General features: G+C 40.0%; 1 protein-coding gene across 1 annotated transcript in view; it reads left to right on the top strand.

Annotated features, from left to right (window-relative positions):
* Positions 1 to 22,510, top strand: part of Zswim6 (zinc finger SWIM-type containing 6) — a 67,255-nt gene that overhangs the window by 18,855 nt on the left and 25,890 nt on the right. The window contains exon 3 of the mRNA XM_004623064.1: positions 1,831 to 1,981. Within this exon, the coding sequence (XP_004623121.1) occupies positions 1,831 to 1,981 (151 nt within the window). The remainder of the gene's footprint in view (positions 1 to 1,830; positions 1,982 to 22,510) is intronic.

The following is a 22,510-nucleotide window of genomic DNA, read 5'->3' as shown; positions in this document are numbered from 1 at the left end:
TAGGCATACATTGCATATGTCATGTGGAGTAGAGGTAGCATTTTGTTTTTGCAGTGGCCTCACTTCGGGAGTGAAGACAGCTCTGGGCTTGGGCTCTGATTCCGGCTGTGTCCCTCACTCTTTAGACTAGTCACTTCACTGAGCCTTGACTTTATAACTTGTAAGTGGAGATTATAATCCGATCTCCTTACCTAGTTGTTTGAAGATTGAATAGTAAGCATAAGTGCAAAGAAAACTCTGTAGTACGATGGGCAGGAAGTGCCAGCTTCCTCTGTGCCTCCCAGGGCTTACCTGTTCATGACTTTCTAGTGCTTCTACGTCAGGGACAAATTTTTTAGTATTACTGAAATATCCCTTCGAGAATACAACCTCTGTGATCCGTGGTCAAAATGCTTTTGAATTCTTTGAAGGGCCTTCTCTGAAGCAAGCGAGCGAGTTCCAGTGCATGCTGGGGTCCAGGTCAGAGGCAAGGTCTTTGATCGCCCACATTTAGGCAGCTTTATTGCTAATCTGTCATTTCCTCTTGTGCTTGCCCTTTACATAGGGAGGAGCCCGAAAAGTGGAACCACTGTCTACAGCTTAGCACTTTGCCCCAGGGATTTCTTACTGTGTTCAGTTAGGATTATTTGTTGCATTGTAGCCCTATACACTTTGGGAATGGATGGATTGAGTGTTTCCTATAGACTTATCCTTGTTTTTCTCTTTTCTTTTATCTAGACTGTGGAGCACAAGAAAAAGGGTAGAACTTGACGTTGTAGCTTGAAAGGCCAAGTTATTAAGTAATTGATTGTTTTGCTTTGTGAATCATTCAGACAAAGAGAATTCTTGAACCTGCACCCTGGACAGTTTCCTCTTACCGTGTGTCAGAACATTCTTATCTGAGTGTCAGAACATTCTTATCTGAGTGAATGTGGCCCTTCAGATCCACAGGTTCTGTATCAGCAGACTGAAAATGTCGCTAGGCCTACAATGATAGTTGTATCTGTATTGAACATAGACAGAGTTTTCTTCTTATCATTGTCCCCCAGACCATACAGTGTAACCAGTGATGGCAGGTATTGTAAGTGCTGTGATGTAGAGATTAAAAGATAGTGGAGGATGTGCAGAGGTTGTGTGCATCACTGTGCCATTTTATAGAAGAAGCTTGGGTAGCCACCGGTTTTGGTGTTTTCAGGAGGTTCTAAAATTCTTTCCCCAGAATACTGAGGGACAACTCTGGATCATGTAAACTCTGTGAATATAGTAAAAGTCATTGAACTGTGTAGTTTAAGTCGATGAATTACATGGTATATGAAATCATGTCTCAAAAAGACCATAAGATTACTATCTTCTTTTAAGAGTACCTAATCACTGTGTTGCTGCAGTGCAGTCTTGACCACAAAGTGTACTTAGTTTAGATAGGATAGATACTTTGAAGGAGGCTCAGAAAATTTGTTTACACCAGATGTATGAAACACAGTTTAATCATTACCTTAATCATATGTGTAAAACACAACCAAAATTGGAAAAACACAACCAAAATTGGAAAGTAAGAGAAACTTTTTCCTAATATGATTTCTAAACAGAATCAGTGGTCATTTCTCTGATTAAACTGCAATTTAGGATAGAGATCACATTTTAACCACTTCTGTTTGCTGAAAAGAGTTGGTGTTAGGTTCTCTCTTTGTCTCTTTCTCTGTCTCAGACACACACACACACACACACACACACACACACACAGACAAGAAAAGGTAAAAGTGATTTGTCTCTTGTATTGCTATTTTGGTTTTGGGGGGATTGGCTTGTTTTTGTTTTTCTGAAGGTTTTTCTAAAGGTCTTCTTTCCCCTGAGGTGCGGGAGATGTTGAAGATGAGGGATTCCAATGGAGCCCGTATGTTGACCTTGATAACAGAGCAATTCATGGCTGACCCTCGCCTGTCACTTTGGAGGCAACAAGGCACTGCGATGACTGACAAGTACAGGCAGCTCTGGGATGAGCTGGGTAAATATGTTTCCTACCACTTACATTGAGCTGTGTGTGGAGAAAGACCAGAGTTGAATGTCTCAGAGCATGGTCACATGCTTCTCTGCATGAACATGTTGCCAATATTCACTGGTTAGAGGTATAGGAAGCAGGAGGACTTGGGCTAGCGTTTGCAGCAAACAGCCTTGGCAAGATTTGGGGGGCCTTGTGTGGGTATCTACCTTTTAAGTACATGGGAGGGAAGGTATTATTTTAACTTAGTTGTGTAACATTACAGAACTGTTGTTTCGCGATTAATATTATAATCAGTTCAGCCAAAATTTGGAGTCCCCCCTCACACACACACCTGTTCATTTTATATTTGGCTGCCACACAGTTAGGTGAACTGTTGATCTTCAGAACGGAGTGCGTGTTGATCCCATGTCTAGGCCAAGAGAACTTTTTATCTCTAAAGGTACTGTATGCCCATAACTGGAATCTGGGACTTCTAAGATGACCTGCTTTATGGATGACTACACTGAAGTCCAGGGAGGGTAGGAGACTTAGATTTTCATTCGTCAAATAGTAAATATTCATTAATCTTTTTTCCTTTCATTTAAAATAAGTATCTTGTAAAACCCAAATCTTGATATTTTATGTGGCCCTCTTGGAATAATGGTTCTCCTCATCAGAATTTAAATTAATCTTTAACTGTAGTGTGTAATTTCCATGGTTGTAATGATGTTTGGGGCCACAGTATGTTGTTAGATAACACAAGGGTAATGCATAGTTTAAACGAATATTTTCATAGGATATGGAATGATTACTTTTCCAGCTCCATAACTCCATAGTACATGCTGCATTGACTAGTTGGCTTATAAAGGTAGAGAGGACCAAGAAGAGCCCTTTAAGACCCTTTAATGTGAAGTAACTACAATGAGAAGGGACCATGTAAGGAAAAAAAGAGAGCTTTAGTGCTTAGAAAACATGGAATGATAAATAACTAATTTGGAAAATGCTACCTGAATAGTTTGGTAACCAAGACCAGAACCAGTGACAGGGTAGCGTTTTCCATGTTCATGTTTATGCAGAGTCAGCTCATTTTACCAAGTGTGGCTTGAAAATTATGTACCTCAATCCTTAACCCAAAGTGTGACTTCTCATTGGGCGGAGTTGCCTACCAGCTGACGCAAGTCATGCCCTCCAAGGACTACCTTCTAATTGAGAACCAGGCTTTGTACAAGTTCTTGACTTCACACGAGCAGGAACACAGTTTCCTCCCCCGCCCCCATCATGGTTAAACTGCCAGACAGTCTCCTGTGTACTGTAATGGCAGAGGTAACTTGCCATTGGAATGGGACCCAAGTTCTGTGAAGAATCCCACATCGAAGTAACAATTGTTATCATATCTTAATATTCATTCACCACAAAATTAACTGAAAGTTCCTTCTAGACTACAAAGGAAAGGCTTTTGCTTCTTAATAAAATGGGGGAATTTGACTTGGTGCCCCTACACAGGGCTCACATTGCTTCAAGGCTCTGCTTTGGAATTAAATGCTGAGCACTGCCAGATGCCAGACATTGAGAAGAGGCTGAGTTTTGTCGGCAAATGGGATCTGCAAGTTAATTGGTGTTTTCTGCAGGCTTCTGGCTGTGAAATGAAATTGGAAGCCCTTTAGCCACATGGAAATACAGGACCTGAATACAAATGTCACATGTCACCATCAGGACCCACTGTGAGACAATAGTGCTCCCACTCCAACACGGCACCATTACAGATCATTTAAATATGGGGATTACATTTAAACTAAAAGCCCCATTTGCCTTTTACTGCAATTTAAATGTCCTCTTAGCAAAAGCTAAGTGACAAATTAAATGAAAAAAGTGCCCACATTTTAAAGCTGTAATGCAAAACAACCTTTTATTGCTTCTCATGTGCCACGAATGAATCATTATACTTGTCAACCCTAAACCAAGCCATAATTGGAGCAGCTACTGTTATCAAAGTGGGGCTGCTCTGTGACAGTTTAATAAAGCTGAAACTGTTAAATTAAATCTCAGATGCTTAACTCCTTAGCACCGGTAGATTCGATGGGTCCACTTCTGGCAGTGGCCAACGCGCCAGGGGAAAAAAAAAAGATTCCTGGCATAGAAGGCTTCGTCTGACGGAAGTGTGTGTGAGAGTATCTTAGCCAAGTAACTATGCTTCTTGGCAGAGGGACACGGAGCCATCAGATTGTCAGCTCGAAAGTTACGAAATCTTTTTCGTAGGGCCAGATAGCGCTTTCTAGCATTCTCATTATATGTGATTTATGAAAATTTCAAGTTGTTGATATTCCAAAACTCATTTCAAAAGGACATGTTCATTTTAACATTTTCTTTCAAATAAATATATGCAGATGTATTTGTGATAACCACAGGCCCATCCTCCCGCTAATAGAGACTGATTATGCTTGTTTCTCTTCCAATATAAGTGCCCGTGATATTCATTTGTTCTGAGCTAATTTGTGTGATTTAGTCCCTGATTTTCATAGTATAGTATGAAATAGATACAGATGCATGCTATTAAGATCCTGTTTAATACATCACATTTCCAGATGCATTTGTCTTGTATGAGTCAGTGTTTTCAGGTGTTAATTTTACTTTCTGTACATGATGTTCGTTTTCCCAAAGATACGATGGTGTTCTTAAATGAATAATGTTGTATCATAGCCTGCTATTATATCATAACCTGCTACGAGAAAAAGCATACGGTACAAACTTAAGACGGAAAGCCCCGTGACGTAGGGTAGAGGCTGCGTATTTGGTGGAAATGGTAGGACACACACCCTGCGGTTGCAGGCTTTATTCAGGGACACACATATTTTGTGGAAGGTGGCAGATCCCAGAAATAACTCTTGGATTTCAAAGAACAGCCCAGCTCTGATTGGTGGTGAGCACACCTACCGCTGGCCCGCGCGACTCTCTGTTCAGCGCACTTAATTACTGTGGGGGTCTGTAGGGACAGAGTCTAAGCTCTCATCTGCGTTGATGGGTCTCTTTCCTTAAATGTCTTCCTAGACTGTAATTTTACTTCGCTTCATAAAACTATAGGTTGTGGCTGCCAATCTATTAAAGCCTAATTAAAATGGATGTCATTAGAGGAAACAGTTAAATAAGATTTAATTACAGTTTTATCACCAGGAAGAAAAAAATCTCAAATTTTGATTTTAAGTATTATACGGTTTTCTTTGAGTTTTAAATACTAACTTTCCCTCTGCACGTTCTGTGCTTAGCTTTGTTGCATCTAAATCTAGATCCCTTCTCCCAGGGAGAGGATGGGCTGCCACTGCCACAGAGGTAGTGCTACGCCGGGCTCTGCACGCTCAGTGCGTGGAAGGCGCAGCCTCTCTGGGAATTCTTTTTAAATCTTCTCATTTGAGGACCTAACATGTGTGAGCACAAATTGCTGTGGTTAGATGTTGTTTTTTTTGTTTGGATTTCATTGTAAGGTTAGCCTGACCACCTGTGATGCACAGCAGCTGTCGCCCTTCAGGTTATGGTCCTCCATTGCATGGTGCCCAAGTTTGAGCCACTTGGAATCGGGGCTTAGGACAACGTTCAGTAGGACCACATTTATTGTAAAATAGGAAAAATACCTGCTCCAGGAACTCTGAATGCCTTCCCATCTATCATCCCAGACTTAAGTACCAACCTTATTCTTTTTTGTTTTTAATGGAAGCTTTATTTCAAATAGCATACAAAATACCACTGGTACTATTCATAAATTTTTAACTAATTTTTATAGGTAGATTATATGCATGTACGAATTCAGTATTCTGTATAAAATATGCATAATTTTAAAAACATTTTTGAATAAAGCAGAAAAACATGCATAAGTCACATATTCAGAATACTTTAGGAGAGTCTTTGTACATAGCCAAAAATAAATTTCTAAGGGTTCTGCTGTCGAGATCGCTGTCGAGATCATTGTGAAGAAATCCCTGAGGACCGCCATCTAACATTTCTCAGGTAACTCCCCCGACTGCTTTGAGTCCTTTAGTTCCTATGGTAAATTCCAACGTCAGCTAACCACCTTTTAAATGCTTGGTGGCTCATGCGTGGCTTAGGACTAGTAAGCATTCTAAAGTAGTTTGCCTTCGAAGAAGTTAGCTCTTTGCCGGTGCAAAAGGGAAAACAGCAGTTCCTAGAAAGCTGCAAGATGTCAGTATGGGCTTGGAGCTTCGAGATAGCTGTTGGCGTAGAACGCAGTCCTAATGATCCATGTGTCAGGGATTGCTTGCCACCTACCAGTTTGTCTTCATCTGGGCAAGAGGAACATACACTGTATTTACCGCTATATGCTGTTGCTGGCACCATCTTACCTTTCTTTTCAGTAGTCTTACTGTCGTCTTTCTAGCAGCATGTATTAATTGCTTGCTGTGTCCGCAGGAACAGATACATTTGCTAGGTGATATTAGTGTTGGTGATGGTGCTCATAGTACAGAGATGAAAATGTTAGCAGGCGTGAAATTATGAGTTCAAATTTTTATAAAATAATTTCATTAAAAATGACATTGCCAGTTAGTACCAAGATGTGTATAGACTGAACTTAATATGTTTTTATGAGACATGCATAGAGGTGAGTTACAGTACTCCAGAATGAAGAGGCAAAATGAACAGAACCGGGATAAGTTCTGTGAGGGGTACACGGACTTGAAAAAGTTATTATCAAAAATACTGTCTTTGTACTTTTCAATCTAACATTGTTTTCACTGCTATTGGGAGTGGGGATAGAGTAGATGACATCGAAGGACTTACATATGTTTTCAGTTTGGTTTGTTTCCCGTTTTATTCCACATGCTCTTGATCGTATGTCGGCGTCATCTTATCAAGCACTTAGTTGCATACTTTTTGTTTTATTTTGTTTTTGAGACAAGAGTCTCACTATGTAGTTCAGACTGGCCTCAGATTCACTGTGTAACCGAGGCTAGCCCTGAACTGGGGACAATGCTCCTGTCTCAGCCTCCCATATTCTGAAATTGCAGGCATGTGCAACCACAGCTAGCTACATGCCTTAATTTATTTAATTCTTACTTAGGAGGTAGGGATCGAGGACAGGTACCAAACCTCACTTTATAGGCAAGAATACTGAAGCAAAGGCATCTAGAGAACTTGTCTGAAGTCACAGTGCCAGAAGAAGAATTTGATGCTAGTGTCAGGGACTTCAGAAACGTCACCACCAAACCAGACAGTATGGTCAGTTTATTCTGAATGATTGTTAGGCCTCTCTGGCACATGGTGTTCCTGTGCAGAGCGGAGGCAGCGTAGCTTGCCTAGGCGGCAGTGGGAAAGCTGCCTGGCCCGTCCGCCTGCGTGTGGTGATGCCGGCCTGGCTGCAGTAGGTGTAGTCGCCCATCTGCATCTGTGTTTGCAGGGACTCTTAACTGCAGATTCTCTGAGAAAACAAACTGATGGAACATAGCCAAATATATGCTGCTGGGATTCTCTAACTTCTTCAGCTTGTCATAAGTACAGATGATGGCCTGCCCACAGGGGTTGCAGCAGGGTCTCCATCTCGTTCTCGGGGCCCCTTTGGTGAGGAGCCAGTGAGGGCCATGGGCTCCCGTCCTTGCCCCGGTCTGCATCCTGCCTTTACAGTGCTAGCAGGGCTGCCAGCACTTAATGGTCTCCTAAGGTCTGTGGGCTTCGCAGTCCTCCTGTGCTGCGTGTGGCTGTCCTGCTGTAGCGTGGGGTGTGCATCTGCCCCAGTCTCTGTGTCTCTGTATCTCTGTTTTCAGAGCTCTCTCTCCATAGTCTTTGCCTCCCTGTGGATTCCTGAGACTAAATTCTGTTTCCCACCCAATAGGTTGTTCTTAGTGAAAGCATTGTCTCAGTTATTTAGGTATACAAGTAGATAAATTTGTCACAAATGTAGATAATTTGTGTTTTCCCAAAACTTTGTGCTGATTACAGCCCATGGAGACTTGGTAGGGGGATGCCATGAGGTTCACCGTAGCACACGTCCTAGTTCCCGCCTTGATGTGGTGTGCCAGAGGCAGTGTATGTACCGAGAATGGGTTGCAGTTCCCTTGCTGTAGGCTATCAGTCTCCAGCGTGAGTCTGTTGCTAGTAGAGCGTCTTCTCACATTAGTGGCTAATGGGAATCTTAGGTTGGCACAAAGTGTCCTTTTCTCCTCAAAATAATTTCTGGAAAGGGTCTTACCTGGCTTTTCCTGCTTCCTAAGAGTTTGCACTACACTTTCCTGGCTAGATTGCTGCCCAAGGATATGTAGAGAGGAGGCTGGTGTGGGGAGAAAGAATGAAGGACAGGCTGAGGCAACTGTCCTTTCACCATGTCCTGCCCTGAAGTGGCAGCATACAGGACTTAAGGTCTGAGAAGCCTCATTTTCAACCAGCTGGGATTCCCCGAAGCTTTGCAGGACATCTGAGATGCCAGGAGCTGGAGTGAAAGAAGCGGAAGCAGACGGCAGCACCTCGCTTAGGCGCGCTAGATGTGTGCTAGCCCCCAGCCAGCTGCTTCACGGATGTTAGCGTGTGACCTCAGGCTTGGGGCGGCTCCCTGGGAGGGAACCGCAGGGTGGTGAGAAGTGGTTGTCCTCAGGCGAGGTGCTCAGTCCTGCCCCCAGAGCCTCCGGAGGTAAGTAAGTGAGGAAGAGCATGCTGGAGACACCCTGCTCCTCAGAGCAGCGCGCTTTGTACGTGTGGCGCTAGGCTTTCTTCTGCCGACACATTTCTGGGACAAAAGAATCCCGAGATTAAAAACGTGTACTGGATAATCACTGTCTTCAGTGGGCTTTTCAGTAGTCAGTCAGATGTGGCGAGGAATGATTAAATAACTTTCTCTTGTGTGCTTTAGGGAAGGTGCAGTGCTAAAGTAAGAATAGAAACCTCTGTCGTACAAGATTGGTGCCTTCTGATGTTGACTTGCTTGAGGGGCTTAATAACTGGTCTTAGGCGGTTTCTCAGACTTTGATCTGGTGACAGAACAACCAGCAGTTGAAATGTGGTATACTCCGATGTCATGTTTTCTTTTGCAAAGATAACCTTGCAATAGAAAGTCAGGTCGCTCTGATTTTGACCCATAACCACCCTGGTGACTCTCGGTCAGAGGTGGCAAACCTGTGGCAGTGGTGCTGCAGCGGGCACACAGAGCCCGCTCTGTTGGCATTCGAGCCAAGAGTATGAATTGCTTTTCTCTACAGTAAAATCTCAGTATTCCAGTTTAACTGCAGTGCTGGCACTTCGCAGTAAGCAAGCAGGTTTTGGGGTGCAGTGTGGGTGCGAGGCTCACCATCACTGTTCTAGCTCCTGCTGCGCATCCCATTTATTGTGGGGGCGGGGTAGGTTCAGTAAATGTGGAGAAGCATTCAGAAAGTAGATATCAGATACTCAGTGGTTTACATTGGAAAGCGCGGTACCTTTGTGAATGAACAGGCTCAGAGGTCCGGATGCCAGGATCCCACACCGGGCGCTTGAGCCGTACAAATACAAGCTTGAAATTGAGAGACGTCTTGTTTGGAAAAATTACATCAAGAGTACAAAAGCCCTCTTCTGCCCTTCAGCATGCATCACTGACGAGTTCACTAGCACACCCTGGAGCCTGTGCACTGGAACAGACGGACTCCACATGTAGACCAGCTGATCTGATAGATTGAACCGCTCTTTGTATTCAGTAGTTCTGCTGTCACTTGCTGTCTCTGTGATGGGACATAGAAGGTAATTCTGTGGCCATTCTTCAGGTATCCCACCTTTTTTTCCTTTCTGTTCTAATTAGAACACTGAAAACAGCGCAGGTTTGTTTTTTTTTTTTTAAGACTTATTTTTCCTGTAAATGTGAAATAATATGCATGGCATGGAGTTGGTGCTTTGGTGAGTTAGAGCAAAAAAACGAGCGAAGTACAATACTTAGCCACCTGCTTGGAGGCATCAAGAAGTCCATTTCTAACAGTAAACAACTGAAAGGCATCGATCATCGGTTTCCTCTTTTCCTGCTCTTCCACTTTACCCAGCCCTCTCTGCCCACAGACAGGATTTCCCTCGTTGCCAGTGTGTGCACGAATGCACACGCATACTGGAACACCGTGTAGAGTACAGAAGGGCACCAATTCCCCCTCGCCGTCAGTGCTGCAGGTAATCTATTGCATTAATCAGCCAGCCAGTGGGAAATGCATGGGGAGTGATTATACTATCATACACAATGCAGTCAGCATGGAGCACTTGTCAAGGCCAATACATCAAAGTTTAATTCAGTAATAGAACGAATTAGAGCAAAATGAAACATTCTGTTCTCCAAGAAACCCAACACCCATCCTACATTCTTTCTGAACTCCTCTGAAAAGCCAGTGAGTTAAGAAATTGTCTTTAAAAAAAATGTAGATTACTAAAAAGGAAGAAAGAAAGAAAGAAATTATCTTTATGAATAAAACTACAGTTCCATTCTGACAGAATGCGGTAAAAATCCCTTTTTCATTGGATTCGCACACAATTGTAATGCAAAAGTTTTTTTTTTTTTTTTTTTTTTTAAAAGGGCCCTTTAAATTTATTTTTTTTTTTTTTTTTTTTTTTTTTTTAAAGTAAGGCTCTTGATTGTCTTCTGTCCTAAATCGGTGTGCTTGCCCATGTTCACACCCATGGCTCAGGGCAGTGCTCATAGATGAATATGAATGATGGACCATTGAATGCCTTAGGAGAACAGCAAGAAGAGTAACACGAACCACTGTTGATAGTGCCCTGTGCTGGGTTCTGCTTCTGTTGGAGAGTTTATAACCCAGTCAAGAAGGACTAAATAGTGAAAAGTAAAAGTCCAAGCCTAAGACAACTGTAGAAATGAGGTTTTATAATGTTAAGACATGTTTCTGAAAAATTTGAGGCTAGATCTAGAACATTTCATACATTAGAATGAAATCAGTCGCTTCTAAGACACTAGTTTGTGTCAATTGAATCTCTTTGGAACCACGTTTATATAGGCCTAGGGCCTAGGTGGTCTTGACATTGGCCTGGCTAAGCAGCCATGCAGGACACATGGGCAATGTTCTTATAGGTTCCCGCAGTAGGGACTCCCCTTCTTGTGTATCAAGATAAGAAATCATCTTCCTGTCTTTTCTGTCTCCTTCTCTTTGCCTTCTTCTGTCTTTTCCCTCCCTATCTGCTTTGAAAACAAGAAAGGTGTTTGCGGGATGGGGCAGCTAGCTGTTGTGATCCCCTTTAGAGCCTGGTTCCTAATGATGTCGGGCTTTTTTTGATCAATCGTGCATGTTGACCCTACAGCACTGACAAATTAAATGGGATGAGAAGACTGTTCAGTAGTTAAGGGCCACCAGTTTGCCCAAGAAGTACACTATCCAGGCTACCATAACTGCTTTGGAATATCCATGGTCTGTTTTTTTTTTCTTGACAAGAAAGCTATTTTACTTTAAAATTTTCACAGAGCCTAGTTAAACGGTTACCAGTTGTGTTCAGTTGAGAGTTTAGCCCTGCTTGACTTGACCAGTCTCAAAACCTTTTCAGTGTCCCTGAGGTTTTATTTGGGATTTTTTCCAAAAATGTTCTAGTGAATTAAACTTTAGCATATCAGATTTAAAGAAGAACATTTTTACCAGTTAGACTGATTTTCCAAACATGGGTGCCTTGGTATTAAGACTTCACTGTACTGTGAACAGTGCAGTAATTAGGGTCACAGTTTTAGTGTGGTCTGACCCAAGAAAATTTGTGACTGTAGTTTTGCTACCACAACTAATTATGCCAATGATCTCTTGTTTGTGATAGCAATTAGGCATTTCATAACCCCTAAATAAATATAATTAGTTAATTAGATCGGGCATAAAATTCTAGACTATTGTAATAGTCTCTGAGAACAAAGATGTGATATTATGGATTGTTTGTATCTATTGAACCTTTGCAAATACCAAAATAATTGTTTTACTTTGCCTGTTATTACCTCATAAAAATAGGTGTTGTGTTAAAAAGTAGAAATTAAACTTTCTATACAGCAGCCTTCATTTTTGTGCTGTTCTGGTCTCCTTGACCTGCCCTTACTCCTCCGTCAGTAGGGGGAAGAGCAACATTCATGCACACTTCCTAGGGGGTCTTTTCTTTTTAAAAATATATAGCTTTTATATCAGTTAATTGCAGTGATCAGTCTCTCCCCAAATATCACCCCATAAAAATGTGTAGCTTTTAATTGCTGAATTGATTCGATATTAACAAAACACTATGAAGAAGGAATTTAAAGAGTAGCTTTTATTGACTGCAAGGGTAACAATAGAGAATGCCCAGATGATTTATTCTGTCACAAATCATAGTGCTCTCCCCAGCAGTAAACGCCTCCCTCCCGGAAAGAAAGCATAGTCAAAAGCATACTCATGTGCATGTATTAGCCCAGAAATGCCGATGCAGACTTAACTCTCACTGGGCTGGATGCGGACTTAACACTCACTGGGCCGGCCGTGACATTTGGGGAAGTTTCAGGGATTTCTTCTGAGGTGAATAATCAGTCTTGAACCATAGCTGAGCTCTTGATCATGCATACACTGTTTTAATCTACAGTGAAATGACTCACTTGGTATGCCTGTCAGACCTGAAAGATGCACGTGGGTTTTGTTTAATTAGGCTCTTTTCAGGCAAGCCTGTATTTTTTGCTGGACGTATTTTCTTCCTTGTGAGAGCAACATAGTCCAAGTGTGTAAGAATGCATGGTTAAAATAAAGACAGGTTTGGCTTATTAGCTGTGCATTTAAGAACACTTCATGATTTTAGATAATATTTTATCATACTGCTGGAATGGGAGCAAAATGATTCTGTTAAAAGACTAAAATGATGTATGATTCCTCATGGACAGAGAACTATGACTGCTTGAACTGGATAGAAATACAAAGTGATTGGTTTCAGGGGCTCGTGGACCTCGGACCAGATCCAGGCGCGCTTCAGTACCAGGGTGACTTTTCTGCTTTTGTGTCAGAGCCTCAGGTTTTCTTATCCACAAGATAGTGCTTTTAAATTACTTCTTTGGTTTTGTGAGAGTGAAATGTGAGCATGCATGTAAAATATTTAGCACAAGGTTAATGTGAGGTAAAGATTCAATAAATGGCAGCAGTTATTGTCAGGTAAATAGGTGTAGACGCCATTCACATTTAGTAATGTTAGCAAAATTAGATGGCGCAATCTCGGTACCCTAAAGATAGACATTTAAAAACTTGAGTAGCATCTAATTAAAAACCGAACAGGTGTAACTTGATATTATTAGGATTTTCCTTGAAGGGATAACATTAGCATACAAACCAGCACTTAATTTTGCAATGTGTGTTTGGATACCTTTTACACTATCCATTTTTTATAATGAATTTTTCTCTTACAGCTCTTATTTGTTGAGTGGTTTGTTTTAATTCAGTTGTAACTAGCAACATTCATATATATATATATATATATATATATCTATATATATATGGCACATTTGAGCTGGACAATTATTCTTGGTGTGTGTGTGTGTAGTTTAGCATCATCCTGGGACTTACGCACAAAATGCCAGTAATTCTTACCTCATGACAACCAGAATGATACTGCCAAAGTCCCCTAGGAAGCCAAATAGTTCCTAATTGAGAACCACTGTTACACACATTCCCCTCCACTAGAAGGGGAAAGAATTACACTGAGAAAAACTAACATTCATATTAAATAGATTCAGGTTATAGAACGTGTATATTCATAATAATTCCCTCTGTGATTCATATGTTCTTTCACAACTGCCATTGGAACTGGTCATAATGGCACGTTTATAATCCCAACTTTCTGGGAGGCTAAGACAAGAGGATTGCAAATTTGAGCTCAGCCTGGGCAACGTAGCCATTTAATGAGACCCTGCCTCAGAATTTTAAAAAATACACAAATGTGCAGGGCTGGGGATATACAGCTCAGTGTGAAGGCGCTCAATCAGTCCCAGTACTGGAAGTGGGGGCCTTGCTACTAATCAAATTTCACAAATTTGTGATCTTAAGACAACGTTATAAAAAACTCAAAGAAATTAGATCCCCCCAATAAAAGATCCAATCAAAAAATGGGCAACTGAAATGAATAGGTATTTTTCAGAAGTACAGTGACCAATATGTGAAAAATGTTCAACACTTGTGACCATTAGAAAAATGAAAATTAAAAGAACAATGAGAACTCTACCTTATTCCAGAAAGAGCGGCTATCATCAAGAAATCAAATGAGAAGAATGCTTATGAGGGTGCAGGGGATGAGAGAGGAACCGTCTATGTTTTAGAAGTGTAAACTAGTACAAACACTGTGTAGATTCCTCAAAAAACAAATGTAGAAATTCCATTCAGCTCAGCTATTCCGTTTCTAGGGTAGGTACCACCAGAAAGATTTAAAGACATCATATTACAGTGACGCATGCATATCTGTATTTATCACAAAACAACTCATGATAGCTAAATCATGGAAGCAGCCTGTATGTCCATCAGCAGCTGAATGGATAAAGAAGAGACGGCATTTATACACAGTGGAATACTGATCTGTCATAAAGAAGGATAAACTTGAGTCACTTTTTAGGAAAATGAGTACAACTTGAGTCCATAATGTTAAGTGAAATCAGTCAGATACACAGGGGTAAATATCATTTGGTTTGTCTTATATGGGAAACCTGAACTCTAAATAGCAAAACAAAAGATGAATAGTAGGAAATAGGGAGCTAGATCTTTTGCAAAAAGAAAGGGGAGACCCAGAACCAGGGGCTTGGGGAAGGGTGTAATGACAGGGCTGAGACGTGTTGTGTACATATACCAACTCCCCACAAGGTATGTCATTATTTTGTATTGTAAACATGTTTATCAAATAAAAATAAAAATTTTAAAAATCATCCTTAAATGCCATATAATAATGAATAATTAAGAAAGGTAAAAAAAAACTTATTTCTTATAAAGCTATGTCTTATAAGTTTAAAAGAATAATTCATTTCTTTAATTTATAACTTTAAAAAAAGACTATTTGTTGTATTAAAATAAAAATAAAAATTTGCACATATAAAAAACACTGATATATATAGCAAGTAATTCAGTTTTCCATTTCATAATCTAGCAGATATATAAATTTTTTGGTCATTGTGATAGATGGCCCTCTCTCTCTCTCTCTCTCTCTCTCGCTCTCTCTCTCTCTCTCTCGCTCTCTCTCGCGAGGCATCTGCAATGGCGGTTGTGCCTTGGTTTGCTCACATTCTTAGTCATTTTGTGGCCCTTGTTGAGGCCCGCAGCCATGGGATAGTGTAGGACTATGGCTACTGTTCTTTGATAGTTGCTGTCAACCTTGCTACTGTCTCGCTGAAATGTAAGTTTCTCTCTTTAAGTTTGGGAAATTTTTGTAAATATTTGGCCAACAGAATAAGGCAGAGACTGTACTGGGTGATTTTTTTGGGTCTGACACCTAAGTGGCAAGCAGCGTCCTCTTGTTGCTTGAGAGGGTCGGTCTTGGAGCCCTGAGTTTGTGGGTAAGAAATGTGGCCATTGTGGAGCTGCCATGCAATGGGAAAGCCTACTTTGGCTCTCTTGAGAAAAAAGAGAGTTTCTGCCCTGCAGAAGCGTGAGGTATGATGACATGCTGTTACACTAGGCCAACAATTTTAGAGCAGCTTTTAATAGATAACCAGAGCCATGATAGTGAATTTGGCGTATTTCATGCTTCTTCTAATGATTATGTATTAAATGCCAAATGTCTCCTCAAATTGATAATACCTAATACTGAATTTGTGTATCACTTAGCTTTATCTCTTGAATGGGCCTGTGTTACATATTTGTTAATATTAAGTCTAAATTATGAAAAATAGTATTAGATAGTTTTATAATACATTTCCAGTTTTTATATTTTTTAATACTAATTCCTTCTTATATTCACATTCTTCTCATACCAGATTTCAACTGATTTGACTTACAGGTTCTTTTTCACTAACAGGACTATGATCACATATAGTTTTGAGTCTGTGCAGGGGACTAGAACTTGGGCATTTCATGCTATGAAAGGAACATAGAGTGGCTGATAGATGACAAGAGCTTCGGCAGAGACACTTCAGATTGGCGCAGGTTGTAAGCACTTCGTCATTTGCCCATCTATCAACATGAAGTTACCAGGGACAGAGAAGATGCCCACTAACTCTACTGGGATGGGCATGAATCGAGAAGGGCCCCGCAGTAAGAGTAAGGGAAGCCTTGGCAAAGCAGCTCAGACCTCGAAGTTAACTCGGTGTCCCTGGGCCTGGCAGGTTAGGGAGAGGGGGGGGGGTCTACAGGAAGGCAAAGCACCTGTAGAGGTGTGCTAGAACTTGGGGCAATGAGCGACTGAGTTTTTGTTTTTCTGTACGGAAGAAATGAATTGCACAAGAAGACAGTATTAACTTAAGTGTGTAATATCACTGTTTAATATGCTGTCTTAATTGAAGATATTTTTAAGGGATATCACTTGCAGTTTGTTCAGATTTCATTTGATCCTCGAGTTGTACTTTTCTAAACATCAAAAGTGTTTAAAGGGTGGAAATTTTAGAGCTGGGTAAACAAAGTTTACAAAATTAATTAAATCTAAAACATGCCTTTCAGGCAGGTGAAATCATTGTCCTTTCTGTTTAAGGGAAATGCCATGCCAGAGAGACCAAGTGGGCTTGCCCAAGTCTTACGGCTGGTCATCCATATTTGCTCTTTCCAGATCAGAATTCGTTGATCAGAAGTTTTCTTCTAGTTAGAGATGGAAGACAACATGTGAGGTGAGGCAGAATGGTGGGACCATTTGTATGGAGATTGTACTCGCAGTTATCCTCCTATTGTCAGCCTCCCAAGCAGTGGGATTCTAGTAGGCGTGCGCCACCACGCCCAGTCTCAGTGGCCATCTCAGCGCAGGCTGGGGGCCCGGGAGGCCCGGCATGCTGGGGATTAAACCTTGTTCCCTGTGTCTGCCTAAGCAAGTGCTTTAATCCACTGAGCTATCTGGCCAGCCCTTGTATGTCCAAATATTTGATGGAAAATCAGTGGAGAATGCAGAGCTAGCTCGTGTTGCCCACATTTGCTGATTGCATAGCTTCGCATCTGCTGGCATTCTGCTTTTGCCTGCATGTAGAAGAAATAAAAAAGATTTAGGATGTGTTATACTCTGATCCTTTAGTTGGTCTGTTATAGGATATGAACGGATTAAGACCGCTAATTGAATTAGGACCATTTACCTTAGGTGAAAAATGGCAAACTAGGATTGCTTCCTGGTTTTGGAGAACTTTGCCTTGTGTTAACAGCTAAAATCACTGAGTGCATATTAGGTGTGGTGGTGGACAGGAAGAGTGAAAGCAGGCTGGAGAGAGGAAGGCTGGAGTGGGAGTGTGCCTTACGTCGTTCTGAAACCAGATGCTATACACCCCTGTGACGATTCCGTTATATACTTCGTGGCATTGTAGCTAGGAAAGCAATTCAGAGGTATCAAATTTGTTTTCACTGTAATTCGTAGCATATAATTGAGCATCCTTCATGTGAACCAGTAGCACCACAGGAGCTGCCAGGTCTTCTGCTAGCCACCGAAAATACTTCTCATCAAGTTCTCTATCCTGTTTGTGGGTGAAGTCTTTAAAAAGATTAATATTTCACAGAAATTGCAGAATGAAGTATTTAATCATCAAAGAGCTTTATTTATAAAGCTACAAATATTTCAGGCTTGTTGGAGGGAAAAGAGATAAATGCCCAAAGTGGGACTGCGAATTAATAAAATTTGGAAAATGACTTACTAAATTTGGTTAACTTGGTTAGTAAGGCTAATTACAGCTTTTCTAGTGATAACTGTTAAGACAAAAGACTATATCTATTATGGCTCTGAGCTAACATTAAGAACACCCTTTCAGGATGAAACCTCTTTAGGGAGGTAAATGATAAAAGAATGTTATGGGCAAAGTAATAAGGGCTTACCTTTCTAAAAATTCTTTTCTCATTCTTCAGAATGGAAATTTTCTAATTAGAGAAATGTAAGCGTGAAGATCTAAGACGAGTTCTATGGATTTTTTCCCCTCCAAGTCACAGAAACCATTGTTTCAAGTTGCGAAGATATTTAGGATTCGCTGTGAAAGACCTCAGCCTCATTGCTTCTCATGGGTGTGATTGGGACGTGTGCGACACGTGCCCCAGGCCTGTTTGAATGCCTGACTCCAGGGTGTTAGGTGGTATTAGCAGGCGGTTAGATCACGAGTGGAGGTAGTGCCCTGTGACAGAGGCCTGAAGAAGTGTTTGTGCGACACCGAATCTGCTGGCACCTTGGTTTTGGACTTTGCAGCCTCCAGAACTGGAAGGAGTGAGCGCTTGCTGTTGTTTATGAGTCACCCAGTTTGTATCGTTGTTAGACCAGCCTGAGTGGATGAGACATTCGTCCTCGAAATGGCCATAGCAATTCTGGTTACTGAGAATTACTGCAGTGAGTAAATGATAAGTGAATGGTTCTAAAGCCCTAAATGTATAACTTACACTCCAGCAGGTACCCACTACATGGTGATTATTAACTGATACTATTTTAAAATTGCTATTAAAGTTTGTAAAATACATGCTGTAAGATAAAATACAAATACTAAAGTATTTTAGTGTACATTTTGCTTTTGAGCAAATGCAGGTAGTCGGGTAACCACCTGCACAATCCAGGTAGAGATTTACCACCCTCTCTCCAAGTACTTTCACATCAACGGTTTGTAGCTAACCCTTACCACCTACTTTCTGCCTTTAGCAACCACAGGTCTGTTCTCAATCCTTTTGGTTTTATCTTCCCCAGAATATCTTGTAAATAGAGGAATTGTGGGGGTGGGGGCATTACATAACCTCTGGATCCGGGCTCCCTTCTCCCAGTGCATTGGTGATGTCCCATATGTATCAGTGGTTTAGCTGTTTGTTACTGTAGAATCATGTTCCCTAGCATAAATGTATCAGTTTGCCTAACCAGTCCCCAACTGGAGGACATTCAGATCGTTTACCCTCCAGGCAGGCAGCAGTTCAGAGCATTCCAGTTACTAGATATACTCACCAGCAGTTGGGAGATTAAAACTTTTTCCCTGTATAATTGCCATCAGAATATATGTGTAGCAGTTATCTCATTGTGATGTTAATTTACATTTTCCAAATGATTAACAGTGTGTGCACTGGGGAGATGGCTCAGTAGAATAAGCGCTTCCCTGGTAAGCGCAAGGGCCTGAGTTCAATCCCCAGTTCGGGGGGGGGGGGGGGGGGGGAAGGATGTGGAGTATACTTTTGTCTGTAATTGATGATTTTGATATTTTTGGCTAAAAGTCTTTCTAAATTATTTTACACTTTCTTTTAAAAAGTAGTCTTGGGTTTCACAGAAGCATGGAGTAGCGACTCCTCTATGCTTCCTTCCTATATAGCGTCCCTGTTATCAGTGCTCCCACCAGAGTGCCATGCATTATTATAATTAATAACCCTACATTGAGATAGCATCGTTACCCAGAATCCATAGTTTACATTAATAGTAATCATACTAATAATAATAGTAAGAAGTAGCATACTGAGTAATTTCATTGAACTAAAAAGTCTTCTATGCTCCACCTATTCATTCCTTTATGCCCCCCCTTGCCAGCTGCTTCTACATACATACATACTATATAAATATACAGTATTATTTATTGTATTATTCTATAATTAGAGAAATGTAAGAATGAAGCTCTAAGATGAGTTTTATGAATTTTTTCCTCAAAGTACAGAAATCATTGTTTCAAGTTGCCAAGATATTTAGGATTTGCTGTGAAAGACTTCAGCCTCTTTACCTCTCATGGGTGTAATTGGGATGTTTGCAGCACCCGCCCCCGGCCTGTTTGATTTTCTAACTCCAGGGTGATAGATAGTATTAGGAGGTGGTTAGATCATGAGTGGGAGGAGTGCCCTGTGACAGAGGCCTGGAAGAAGTGGCTCCTCTCCAGTCTATACTTTTAATCTGTTTTTCTTGCTGTTTTGGCCTTGCTAAAACTGAGTGTGCTATTGAAAAGAAACAATAAGATTTTTAAAAATATTTTATATCAAATTTTATTTGGAAAGTATTTGCTAACAATTATTTGCTGTGGCAAGCCTAAAAACTCTTCATAATGGAAATACAGATTATGAAATCAATATGCAAGCTTTTATATTTGTATGTGTATATATACACATATATACTTATACATTTTATGTGTGTGTGTGTATATGTATGTGAATAGAATTGTATCATTTTGTTTATTCAGCAGTTTCTGTGTTTTGTGTAAAATCTATAGGCCCTGATGGCAAACCTATGTGATTTCTTATCTACAGTCTTGAAAATAAATACATGTTATAATTAAAGGAAGTTTTATGCTTGAGATTTTCACATCAGTAAACATTTATGGATAGGCTGCTACAAAAGTAGGTATAGAGACCCTTTTCTTGAAAGCCCAGGGAAGCCCCCCTTACTATCCTCTGGTCTTCCAACCAGATGGTAAATGAAAGGTTCACATGTGGTAGAAACAGTAGCATTTGAGCAGCATATTGTATTAATCTAGATGACTCAGGCAAGAGTCCCACATAAAACAGAAACACAAGAGGAAAGAGCAGTAGACATGCAGCGTTCACTTGAATCTGGGTTCTAAGAGTTATTATAGTTGAATACCACTAATTTCAAGGGTTAAAATTAAATTTTGCAAATCAAGTCTTTGGTCTCAGTTACTTTGAGCACTTACCTAACTCACCTTGATATTATGGGTATCTGATCATACTGGGTCAAATATCCATGTCCTCATCCTAAGTCTCTTGAGTCAGTGCTTTTGTAGCAAAGGGCAGATCCACCTCTGAGAAAGCATTTGGGTTATTTCAGGGAGTTTTTGGATGTTGTATTTCTAATTGGCTGAGAGATTTAGTTATCATGAAGGTTTGTTGAGTTTGTCAAATGCCTTTTCTGCATTTGTTTTTCTGCATGGTAGATTTTTTCTTTCTTAGTCTACTGATGGGATAAATTACGTGGATTGATATTTGCATATTGAACCAACCTTGCATTCCTGGCATAAACTGTATGTGTTTGTGGTGTACTTACCTTTTCTGATACTGCTTAATTGAATACCCTAATATTTTGCAGAGAAATTTTACCTACATTTCACCTGGGAATATTTTTATCTGATTTTAATACCAGGATAATAGCCTCATGAAATAAAGTAGAATTTTATGTACATGAAAGATACCATGTAAAAAGGGTATTGCTTCTTTCATACACTTTTCCTAGGAACCAGCTGGGTCTGTATTGTAGGCATTTTTCAACTGCAAGTTTGATTTCTTTAATGGATATATGATTATTTATTATTTCTTCCTGATTGAGCTTTGGTGGTTTTTGACTTGCAAGAATATTTTCCATTTTATTTAATTTGTAAGCTTTATGGGCACACAGTTATTCATAGTATTTTCTTATAAGCCTTGTAATACCTATATTATATCTTAATAATATATAATTATAAGTTTTATTATACCTCTATGATCTATAATAGTTAACCCTCTTTTATTTCTGATACTGGTAGTAGGTTATATCTTAGCTTTTTTTTTTTTCAGCTGACCTGAGTAGCTTTATTAATTTTATTTTATTTATTTTTTTTAGAAGCAGCTTTCAGTGTCATTGATTTATTTTTTCTTGCTTCTTTTCATTTATTTTTGATCTGTTACTTCCTTTGTTTTGCTTTCTTGGACTTTGATTTCTCATTTTTAAGGTTGATATTTATAATACAAATTTGAATTTTTTGTAAAATAAGTTCTGTAGATTTCTTAAGCACTTTTTTGTTGTTGTTGTTTTGTACTGGGGATTGATCTCAGGACCTTGAGCTTGCCAGGCAAGCACTTATTCTGTTGAGCTATCTCCCCAGGCCTGTAGATTTCTTATTCTAGAGACATTTTTAGCTGTATATTATAACTTTTAATATATTTTATTTTCTTGCTCTTTCACTACAAAATACTTTCAGATTTTCCTTGTGAACAACTATGACATGTGGTTTTTAGAGCTATGTTGTTTAATTTTCAGACTTAGGGGAATTTTCCAGATCTTCCTGTCTATTCTATTCTGGGTTAATTAGTCCTACTATGTCAGAGAATGTATTTTGTGTAATTTGCTTTCTTTTAAATTTTGTCTGAGTTTATGTTATGATCCAGCATATGAACTGTCTTAGTGATTGTTCTTTGTGCATCTTTAAAAAGTAAAATTTTTGTTTGTTTTCTCTCTGTTAGGTGGAATGTTCTATAAATGTAGGTTTGGTTTAATTGGTTGATAGTATTGTTCAGGTATTCGCTATTTTTCTATGTATTCTGTCCATGATTGAGAGGGGAATGTGCCCTCATGTATAATTGCACATGTGTCTGTTTTCTTTCAGTGACTTTGTTATTGGAGTACTTTTATCATTATGTAATATGCCACTTGTCTGATAGTGTTTTGTGGTCTATTTTCTTCATCTTTTTGAAGCAATCATTACATTTACATTGGATTTCTTATGCAGGGCATAGAATTTATTCTTGGATTTTAATATCACTTGGCTCTTATAATTGGTATGTTTAAGCTATTTATAGTTTATGAAAT

The sequence above is a fragment of the Octodon degus genome, unplaced genomic scaffold (genome assembly GCF_000260255.1).
Source record: "Octodon degus isolate 3935 unplaced genomic scaffold, OctDeg1.0 scaffold00001, whole genome shotgun sequence".
Lineage (NCBI taxonomy): Eukaryota > Metazoa > Chordata > Mammalia > Rodentia > Octodontidae > Octodon > Octodon degus.
Note: the sequence above shows the minus strand (reverse complement) of the source record. Positions and strands in the feature narration are given on the sequence as shown.